This window comes from Nicotiana tabacum, chromosome 23 (genome assembly GCF_000715075.1).
Source record: "Nicotiana tabacum cultivar K326 chromosome 23, ASM71507v2, whole genome shotgun sequence".
Classification (NCBI taxonomy): domain Eukaryota; kingdom Viridiplantae; phylum Streptophyta; class Magnoliopsida; order Solanales; family Solanaceae; genus Nicotiana; species Nicotiana tabacum.
The window spans coordinates 129,479,835-129,490,887 of NC_134102.1; the positions used below are offsets into that span (position 1 = coordinate 129,479,835).

Consider the following 11,053-nt stretch of genomic DNA (forward strand, 5'->3'; position numbering starts at 1 on the left):
TCGCATTTCTCTAAAGCGGGTCCATGATAAGCATTAAGGAGTCGTATGATAGAATTAATGATCTGAATATTATTTTCTTATTGACTAGTTGATCCTAAACTTGTTAATTTTATTGTTTTATCCTAGGATAATCTTAGGAGGATAACTTATCCTAAGATTATTATTCCACCCTCCATCAGGTATAAGTTTTCCCCCATCCTGAGATAACTGATCCCAGAATTAATAATCAAATTAAGAATAATACCGTACTAAATTTTAATCCCAGAATTATTTTTATTTATCCATCAGACCAAGCGCCTCCTAAGTTCCAGATACGTCTCATGGCTCACATAGCAGGTCAATCCAGCGTTATCCACAAACTACCTTCCCAGATAACTATTAAGCGCACAGGACCAAGGGCGTGAACTCTGAGTAGCCATCCTTGGTGCGCCCTGAAGACCATTTGCAGCAATATACAAACTACAATGACCCAAACAACGAAAACAGTAGCAACCAATTCACGAGCTTCGTAAGATTTTTCAATTTTCAAACAAACAAATATTTCCAAAGAAAAGGCACCATGAATCATTGTCATACTCCTCACCAAGGTAATCATTTGGCGTTTTCCCTACCAACCAGATAATTTAACCAAAACAACCCAACCCCAGAACACCATTTTCACCCATGTATAATCTTTAAGTCTTCAGAAGCGATTTTAAACTAATTACAGAATGAATAAATTATATCATCTCCAGATACAGCGCTTCTTGTTTGCTGGATAACCCCAGTTCGTCCAGAGAGAGGACACTCTCTCCATCACTGAAAGCACGCCTAGGATAAGGTCTTACCTGCATGTAGGACATTGTATTAGCAGGTATTCAATATCTCTAGTTGTTACAAAGCAAACAAAATGGTATAACTAATCTACGAAATAAATACTAGGAAGAGAACTACCAAATCTTCTCTCTTCCACACCCCAAAAGCACAAACTATGTGACCATTTTTTTAGAAGAAGTGCCCATTTAAAATGTATATGAACTTTCTGCAACAGAGTACTTCACTAGACACACTTACTGTCAAAGTGGAAGTTCCCAATCGTTGTCTAGTTACTCTTACAACAATAACAACAACCCAGTAAAATCCCACAAGTAGTGTCTGGGGAGGGTAGAGTGTACGCAGGCCTTACACCCCTACCACCTTAGGTAAGATAGAGAGGTTGTTCCCGATGCTCGGCTCAAAAAAAGTATTTTCAAAACAGGTTTGAAAAATACAAGAGTAAAGAAGCTATGATGAAAGTAAAGAAAGAAAAGTATTGACAGCGTAATAAACAATATTAGTAATACAATTGAAGAATAAGATAATAATAGCATGATGATAATAATACTAGTAAGGAGAAGAGAGAGCAGATAAGGTGCTCAAACCTAGGGGGGTCAATGGATCTTTAATAACCGACTAAGCCGACCGAACCGTATCGAAATTATTAGGTTTCTTTCAATAAAACCATAGGTTTTTATATAATTTACAACCGTACCGAATAATAGGGTCGATTTTAAATTTTATAAAAATAAACCGAAAAATACCAAACCGTACCGAATAAATATGTTTCACATATTTTATATATTAAGTTTAAAACTAACAAAGCGTTATATTTTTCCTTTGGGCCTTGGAATTATGGAAATGGCTATAAGTGACCTAGTAATTAACACCCAAAAGTCCTAACTTTTAAATTTGTTCTGCTACTCTTATTGAAACTAAATTAGTTTTATCTTGAGTAGCAAGCCACAAGGTATTGGATGTCATTCCTCTCGTACGATTTAGATTTCTCTTGTTGGATGCTAATCTTCTAATAAACTATATTCTGGAGTCCCAACTTGATTAGTATCTTTCCACTCATGTGACTTATACTTTCTCTTTTTTTTGCTTAATTTAGTTTATGATACCATAGAATAGTGGGAGGAATCTTTATTATGGACATCTTGATTCAATCACTTTTTAAAATAGTAAAAATATCTAGAGATTTTTTCCAAAGTACTACGTAAGTTAACATTTATCGCATTCTAAATTCAACTACCGATTGTTAGATGACGTTTTTAAAAAAATACCGAATTGTACCGATACCGAAGAGAAACCGAGATGATTGGCACGGTTCCGAAAAGTCTAATTTTGGTTATGTAAAGTGGAAAAAAACGAAAAATAGGTATGCTACAAATTTTATAAAATAACCAGCCGAACCGAACCATTGACACCCCTACTCAAACCCCAACAAATAGAACACCACCACTTAGAATAGCTAGCTCCAAAGTTAAAGAGTTACCAATCTGTATGTGCCGGGCTTGACCGCTCTGCCAACATCAATGTAATCGAAAAGATACTGCAAAGCACACATTGATCCAGTTAAATCATCTTAAAATCATACCATAAAATCTGATGAAATCATGTCTCCCGAACACTAACATACCTGTAATCTATCAGATTTGAGAAAGCGCCGCCCTCTGCGGCTGCCATCTGGCATACGTACAACAAGATTCACAGCATTCTCGTTATCTGCTGTTGGCTCCTGAGGAAGTGAAGCTTCTTTTGCTGCTAATTGTCTCTCCATTTCCTGATCAATAACTGAGTCTGAGATTCTAAAGCCAGCAGAATATCTATACTAACCAACTACAAAGATAACAATTCCTTTGATCTTCAATTTATATAAAATCATAGAAAAGGAAAAATGAAATTTTTTGTCACCTAAAGGATCCAATCACATTTGTGCGCCCATGCACAGACAACATACAACACAGACAAACAAACAGAGAGACTGGGAGCATATTACCCAAGTAACTAAAATGATAACCATGTTCAAGAAGAATACTGATATAAAGTAGATAGAGAAAAGAAGATTGAATGACAAAATCTGCACTACCATTAAAGTTCATGGGGGAACAAGTGCTCGAGTTTCTGTGTTCCCATTGTTATCTCCCTTTTTAGGCAGAAAATTAGTACTCCCTCCGGTCCACAATAAGTGATTTTTTGGCATTTTTTTTGTGGTCCAAAATAAGTGATTTTTTCAGATTTCAAGAATGAATTAATTATTTTTTTCCTACATTGCTCTTGGAGTAAATAATGTTGGAGTATGTGTTAGGAGTGTTTATGTGAAGAGATAGTAAAGGTTAATATGGTCAATTTCATTGCTAATTAATGTTAAAAGGTGAATTTCTTAATATGTGTGAAAAACAACCAAAAAATCACTTATTTTGGACCGGAGGGAGTACTTTATAGTTTATACCTTTTCCTCCTCTGCTTTCCTTCGTGACTCCTCCTCTTCCTGCCTCTTTTCTTCAAGAGCAGCTTCAGCTTCTTCCTTGGCCTTCAATTCCTTTTCTCTATCAGCTTGCAATGCAGCGTGATATTCATCATCCTAAGTACAAAGATTAGAACTGGAATCAGTGAAAACTAGCCAATTTAATTGCAGCTGAGGGCTTAAAATGCTAACCTGTTGTTCCCGAAGTAAACGCTGGGCCACAAGAGAGGGTGATGGGGGACGAGGCATGCGCCATTGATAAGGACCCATAGGTCCCTCAACACCATTCTGCATAAGCTGATGAGGTGCATTAGGCAAACGATATCCACTACCCTCAGGTATTCCACCAAATAATGCAGCCTCAAGCATGACAGCTTCATCGTGTTCCAGGGATGAGATGCCGCCCCACTTCAAAGAAAACAAATGGAAGTATAGCATAATCGTAGTCCAAAGCCAAAGGAGTATATATGTTACACAACATCCACCACTAAAACAGGGGGGAAAATACCTCATCAGAAGGGAAGTCAGCCCCGTTTCTCGGGGAGTGGTTAAGATTATCATGCTGTCGAGGACTTGATAATGGGCTAACAACATGCTCTTCGATATCTGGGGCTGTTTCAGAACCTGAAGATATGGGTTTTCTTCTGCGCCAAACCAGTGGTTCCTCTTCCAAATCTTCAGCTTCATCTGGGACGGATGAACTCCCCACCTCTGATCTAAATTGCCTGAAGAGACTAGTTAGACAATCCAAAATGCAGAAACATGCTCTCTGTACTCTCACAAGTACATAACATGCAGGGTAGGTGTAGGTTGAAGCAAGGATGCCCCACATGCAAGTGAGAGACTGGTAAGCCATGTGTACAAGAAGATAAAGAGAGAAATTTTATCTTCATAAATGAAGATTCCAGAAAATAATCAGTACCTTCCATTTGAGGTTATAGATTTTCCACGCTCATCCTCCTCAGCTGGCTTGTAACCTTCTGGTTCTGATATAGCTTTGCTTCCTAGTTCATGAATCGCTTTCTCCTGCTCAGCAGTCTAAATTTCATCCATGTTAGCATGAGAAATATCAGAGAAGAAGAAAGTATAGCATTAGTAAGATGAACCTTCAAAGACAAAGATACTGCATGTGCAAGTTGAGCATCTTCTAGATGAGACTGCCTTGGTTGAGGCGTTGGATCACTTAGATCCTGTGGCATGACAAGGTAACATCAACGTTGAAAGCGAAAGAAGCTAAAGGATGTCACAACTAGCAATATCTATTACATACATTATTGACATCAAGTTGTTGGTTCGACATTTCAGCATCACGTTTGGAAGCTTCAATCGCAGCACGAACCATTTCCTCCTCAATATCATTGGTATAGTCAGGCAAGACACTGTCACCAGGAGCACTTGGTCTTGAAAACGCTGCTGTAGAGTCGCCGTCAAAGATAACGTCATTTGTTCTATCACGATGCCTGGCAGCATGTGTTGACAGAGGACTTGGAACTACTTCGTCATCATCGTCATCAACTATGACAGTCCCACCTGTTTCTGGGCCATGGGTCTGCTCAGTGTCTGTAACATCCTCGATTATAGGAGCATTTCTGGAATGACCAGATTGTCCATCCCCATCCTTCACCGCAATAGGGATCTCTCTTACTTGTCTTGGATGTGAAACAAATGGAGCACGGCTTGTAAGATCGGTGTCAAACACACTTCTAGTGAAATTAGGATCAAGAAGGGAGAAAGGATTTGGACTTCTAGAAGAGGAAAGAACTGAAAAGGGAGGTCTGCGAAATTCCTCTGTAATTGGATCATCTATTTCCATAGCATCCTCATCTGGAGCAGCAGCAAGAGGTGCTGCATATACTCTGCATAATCAGAAAGAACGAATTCGTAACTGACAGTATGTAAGATCATTTTAGATGCTAACTCAAAAATAAATAAATAAAACCCGCAAACAAAGAAGCCCAATGTAAGAGATGGTGATTACTGACGAGACAAAGGACATGCAGTACTAACCTGTTGCTGTCCCCCTGATTGAAATGTGCATTCACAGCTTCATTCAGATCCCCACCATGCTCCTATCAACACAGCATGTAAGACTACAAAGCCATGCTCATTCAAAGAGCAAAAGAATCGATTTATGGAGCTCCCATATCAACTGTTACGGTTCAAAGCATGCATCAAGTGACAATGGCTGAACATTTGTAAAAAAGTCCTAGAGATGGAAATGACACTAAAGTGCATCACCAAACTTATATCAATCAAGACTTGACAGAAGAAAAGCGCTCGACCCAAAACTACTTTGTTACAAAAAAAATTCACGCTTGCATTTAGGCTTCCACTACAAGAGATGCCCTAGGCTTTCTGGAGGTGGGGAGGGATTAAGCAAAAGATGGGTCAATTTCCTGCCAGGAATCTTGTACCATGAGGGTATTGGAAGGATAATATGGTACTTTAGTATTTCATTATTAATTATGGGAGAAATGAAAATTCTGACCATCCTCATCAACTTCCTTGCAGTAGATTCTGGATCTATCAAGTAATAGCCAAGGGAGGCAGAAACCAAGAGCCTATCAGAGCATTAAATTCATTTATTCAAGTAAACTTTTCAAAATATACAGAAGACAAACAGACAAGATGGCATTGTTTAAATTCTCCTGAAATTCTATTTTTTCTTGACTCTAATTTGATACTTCACATGTATGTTTTGAGCGGATCACTCTCCATTTCTCTCCCTCTCAGACCAGTAAAACGGGACTAAAAAGGAACCTACAGTGGAGCACTCATACATATACGACATGTGTTTTTATTAGGAGAGGGGAACCAAAATAGGCAGACATGATTTTATGGAAAATCACCTATTTATTATCTATTTATACTAGTAAGATCTTCTTTTCAAAATCAAGGCTTTCAGATTTCCACGGATACTTTCCAGATGATGAATATCAGAATGCTTATCGTAACACGTGAACCCACCAAATTCATAAGCAGTCCACAAATACAGATGTATTAGCTAGTGTTCAGATGAAGTGCGTTCTGTATCTGCCTGCATGGGACGTTTCCCCACTAGCCATCATGTGGGTCTTGTGTAAAGAGAGAAATAGGAGTGCCTTTGATGAAGCAGAAAATGATTTTGTACATTTGAGGAATACCCTCTTATTCTTAGTTTCTTGTACACCCATGAGGTTCCGGCTTGTACAGAAAACTGGGTGACATTTGCAAATAACCATACAATTGTGTAAATTCTCTAGTTTTTAATATATGGAAGTTTTTTTTTTTTGATTTGCACCGGGTGTCCGAGTCTCTTTGATCCCCGACTAATCCCGGGGGTGCACAGGCCCTCGGCAAGGAGTTTCCCGCAAGTGCACCACGGTTAATTCAGTTAATATATGGAAGTTTTCTCCATTTATTTATCTTAGAAAAACATCCGGTTGCACATAACTGTATAACACTACAGACATAGATCCAATTTAAAAACTACAAACCAGCAAAATTGAACACAACCCAACAAAGACCTATTCTCCGGAGCCTGGAAAATAAACTACAATATAGACCAGTCAGAAACCAAGTTTTCCTCATTACAATTGCAACAAAGCTCAAAATCGGCACACATGCGTGGATAACGACTTCGTCAAGTTCATATCCAATTGATCCAACAAAACATAGCTTAGTAAAAATCACTCCCTCCGTGACAATTTGTTTGGCACCTTTAACTTGTTGAGAATCAATTTGACAAACATTTAGAGCTTAATTGGAGTTGATTTACTAATTTTCTTATAATAAGAATTTAGATATTCATAAATTACAAAAAGCTACTAACAAATATAATTCTCCACATATCAACAACAACAACAACAACAACAACAACAACATACCCTGTATTATCTCAGACCTTGGGGTCTGGGGAGGGTAGTGTGTACGCAGACCTTACCTCTACCTTGTGAGGATAGAGAGGTTGTTTCCAATAGACCCTCGGCTCAGGAAAGCATAAGCACCACATTAATGAAAATATAGACAAGAAGGGACAGTACCAAAAAGCCATATAAAAGCAGAATAAAAACAACAAGATAGTAAGGTGATCAACAATGAAAGAAAACAACGGATAATTATAAAAACCTACTACCAATAGAAAGCAAGAATGCGTGCCAATACTACTGTTATGAACACTCTAGACTACTCTACTACCCTAATCATCGACCTACATACCTTCCTATCAAGGGTCATGTCCTTGGTCAGCTGAAGTTGCGCCATGCCTTGCCTAATCACCTCTCCCCACCTCTGCTCTGGCCTACCTTTACCTCTTTGTAGGCCCTCCAATGTCAACCTCTCACACCTCCTCACCGATGCGTTTGTGCTCCTCCTCCTCACATGACCAAACCACCTAAGCCACGCTTCCTGCATCTTGTCCTCAATAGGGGCCACACCCACCTTGTCGCGAATAACCTCATTTCTGATCCTATCTAATCTGGTGTGCCCGCACATCCATCTCAACATCCTCATCTCTGCCACCTTCATCTTCTGGACATGAGCGATCTTGACTGGCCAACACTCAGCCCCATACAATATCGTTAGTCTGACCACCACTCTGTAGAACTTACCCTTAAGTTTCGGTGGCACATTCTTGTCACACAAAACACCGGAAGCGAGTCTCTATTTCATCCATCCCGCCCCAATACGATGTGTGACATCTTTATCAATCTCCTCGTCCCCCTGAATAATAGACACAAGGTACTTAAAACTCCCTCTCCTAGGGATGACCTGCGAGTCCAGCCTCACCTCCCCTTCCCCTTCTTGAGTCTCGCCACTGAACTTACACTCCAAGTATTCCGTCTTGGTCCTGCTCAACTTGAAACCTTTAGATTTCAGGTTCTGCCTCCATACCTCTAATTGCGGGTTCACACCTTCTCGCGTCTCGTCAATCAATACAATATCATCTGCAAACAGCATGCACCACGGCACCTCTCCTTGGATGTGGCGCGTCAGTACGTCCATCACCAGAGTAAACAAAAAAGGGCTGAGTGCCGACCTCTGATGCAACCATATCATAACCGGAAAATGGTCCGGGTCCCCACCCACCATCCTCATTCGGGTCATTACTCCATCATACATGTCTTTAATCAACCTAACGTCGGCAACATGTACACCTCTAGCCTCCAAACATCTCCATAAAACCTCCATCGGAACTTTATCGTACGCCTTTTCTAAGTCGATGAACACCGTATACAAGTCCTTCTTTCTCTCCTTATACTGCTCCATCAATCTCCTAACAAGGTGGATGAATTCTGTAGTCGAACGCCCCGGCATAAACCCAAACTGGTTCTCGGAAATAGACACACTCTTCCTCATCCTTAGCTCTACCACTCTCTCCCAGACTTTCATAGTATAGCTAAGCAGCTTGATACTCCGATAATTATTGCAATTTTGGATATCACCCTTGATCTTGTGTACAGGAACCATCGTGCTCCACCTCCACTCTTCGGGCATCTTCTTCGTTCTAAAAGTGACATTAAATAATCTAATGAGCTACTACAAGCCTGCCTTGCCCGCACTCTTCCAAAACTCCACCGGAATTTCATCCGGCCAGGTCGCTTTGCCCCTGCTCATCTTACGCATAGCCCCCTCAACTTCATCAACTCTAATCCGCTAACAATACCCAAAGTCACAACGACTCCCGGAGAGTTCCAAATCACCCAGTACAATGCTCATGTACCCCTCCTCGTTCAAGAGACTATGAAAGTAGGTATGCCATCTCTAACGGATAAGCCCCTCATCCAACAAAACTCTACCTTCTCCGTCCTTGATGCACTTCACTTGGTCCAGCCACACGCCTTCCTTTCTTGCGCCTTGGCTAACCTGAACAACCTCTTATCCCCACCTCGGCACTCGAGTTCCTCTTAAATTGAAAGAATACAATTTAAAATATAGATCGGCTTAGTTTGCAACTTGGTGAAACCAAAAGTGTCAAAACTTTCTGAGATGGCGGAAGAGGATGATTATAGAGAGAAAATGTAAATTCTAAGTAATTAAACACTACATGAGCTAAACGGAACTTAAAAGAGAAAGGGCAGCCCGGTGCACTAAGCTCCTGCTATGCGCGGGGTACGGGGAAGGGCCGGACCACAAGGGTCTATCGTACGCAGCCTTAACTTGTTTTTTCTGCAAAAGGCTGTTTCTTAAAATGTTTCTGCCCAGAACTTAAAAGAGAAAAAGAAGAAAATTATTTTCCATTATTCTTAATCCATTTTTAAATTAAAACTTAGATATTCGAAAACAACGCAAAATTACTCCAAGTTTTATTTTGTTTTGATAACCGAGAACTTCACGAGGGCCATCCGCGCAAGGTTAGAAACCCGTGGATAATGAGCAAATCCCTCTACCCTTCCCCAATTAAATACTAGGATCTTGTCTACGACGGGGTTTGAAGCTGTGATGTATGCCTAACCATACATCACACGCTAGGCTCTTACAACTAGACCAAAGCCCCGAGGCAAAACTCGTCATTTTCAATACTATAAGCTAGTATTCTCCTCGCACTAAATGGTGAAAAGATACATTTCAAAATGCCAATCAAAATTCACTTAGTTTGAATCACAGAATGCAAAAAATTTAACATTTTCGAACAGATGAACTAGCTGATCACTTTTATTTTTGATTGGTTGAACTAGCTGATTATATTTAAGCTAACAAAAATTAATTCTAAGCCTTAAAATACTACCACTGAGTGAAAATCAGGAACTCAAAACAATCGCAGTAATCAGCAATTAAATTTCAAAAAAAAAACTTAACTTACTAATCAATTCGGTAAACAAACCATAAACATCAGATGATTCCAGCAGTTAAAAAGTCAGAAGCTGAAAACAAGACGAAACCTTTACGGTAACAATCGCAGTGAATCAGAAGTAAAAAAATAAATTTACCTCGAGTTTTTGAATAGCGGTGGTTTCAGAAACACCAGTAATGTTCATGAATGTATCGATTGCTTCTTGATTAGGTCTCGCCATTTCCTAGAAATTTGCCACAAATTTTGCAGAATAAACAAAGATTTTTGCGATCTTTGTAAAACAACTGTTTTCTGCGAAAGGAAACGTGAGAGAGTGAAATAGATATATAGATAGATATTTGGGGGAAACTGAAAGAGCAGAAAGGAATATATTAAAGAGGGCTTGAGTAGAAATTAGGGTGGAGTTTAAGGGTTTTTTCGGCAAATAAGGTGAAATTGCTTGCTCTTCTATAATGTTCCAGCTTCCACGCCTTTGCCCGGAAAAAAGAGTATCTAACTCACACTTTGGAAGGTGTATAGTTACGGGTTCGACCCGTAAAAATAATATTTTATTATGGAGTAACACGGTATATAATAGAACTTTATAGTTTGATTCTTTTCGGATCTCACGCATTGCAGAAGTTTGGCGTACCGGATTGACCTTTTCTTTTAATAAGAAGTTTCGAAGCTTTAAAATAAATAAATAATTATATAAAATAATTTTTTTTTTAATGAGTCTTATATAACTCAGATCAGATTAAATTAAGATTAATTAAGACTTCACCGCAAGTAAGAATCTTTTTCTTTTGTTATAAAAAAAGGTATCTAAGGCCTTGACTGTAAATTTGGATATCTTGGGGCATAAGTCGTTTGAGGGGCTTAATGTGTGATTTGTCATAAATGTGGGGCCAAAAAGGCAAAAAGCTCGAAATGATGAAATAAAATAACTTTGCCGTATCCACTATTCATTTATACAGTTGATACATATTTGTATACTACGTTTTTACAATTTTAATTTAGCTAGTTAGAGTATAATA

At 39.2% G+C, this 11,053-nt stretch overlaps 1 protein-coding gene across 5 annotated transcripts; it reads right to left on the minus strand.

The window, feature by feature from the left end:
- Positions 1 to 486: 486 nt before the first annotated feature.
- Positions 487 to 10,380, minus strand: LOC107799306 (plant UBX domain-containing protein 8). 5 transcript variants are annotated; one of them, XM_016622399.2, is made up of 11 exons: positions 10,174 to 10,380; positions 5,273 to 5,334; positions 4,536 to 5,121; positions 4,372 to 4,455; positions 4,188 to 4,303; positions 3,774 to 3,981; positions 3,458 to 3,673; positions 3,251 to 3,382; positions 2,438 to 2,581; positions 2,294 to 2,350; positions 487 to 827 (listed from the first exon to the last, which is right to left on the minus strand). In XM_016622399.2, exons 1-11 carry the CDS (start codon positions 10,255 to 10,257, stop codon positions 720 to 722), a joined length of 1,797 nt encoding a protein of 598 aa, XP_016477885.2. In that variant the 5' UTR covers positions 10,258 to 10,380; the 3' UTR covers positions 487 to 719. The 5 variants fall into 5 exon arrangements, with proteins under 5 accessions (XP_016477885.2, XP_016477884.2, XP_016477887.2 ...); XM_016622398.2 differs by having other exon boundaries at positions 3,774 to 3,990; positions 10,174 to 10,379; XM_016622401.2 differs by having other exon boundaries at positions 3,774 to 3,990; positions 5,273 to 5,414; positions 10,174 to 10,378.
- Between the last annotated feature and the right edge of the window lie 673 nt (positions 10,381 to 11,053).

Coding starts and splice junctions, on each gene's coding strand:
- LOC107799306 (XM_016622398.2), bottom strand. CDS start 10,257: ATGGCGAGACCTAATCAAGAAGCAATCGATACATTCATGAACATTACT. Junction 5,335..10,173: donor CCGCTATTCAAAAACTCGAG/GTAAATTTATTT, acceptor CTGTGTTGATAG/GAGCATGGTGGGGATCTGAA. Junction 3,991..4,187: donor TCTATAACCTCAAATGGAAG/GTACTGATTATT, acceptor TAGTCTCTTCAG/GCAATTTAGATCAGAGGTGG.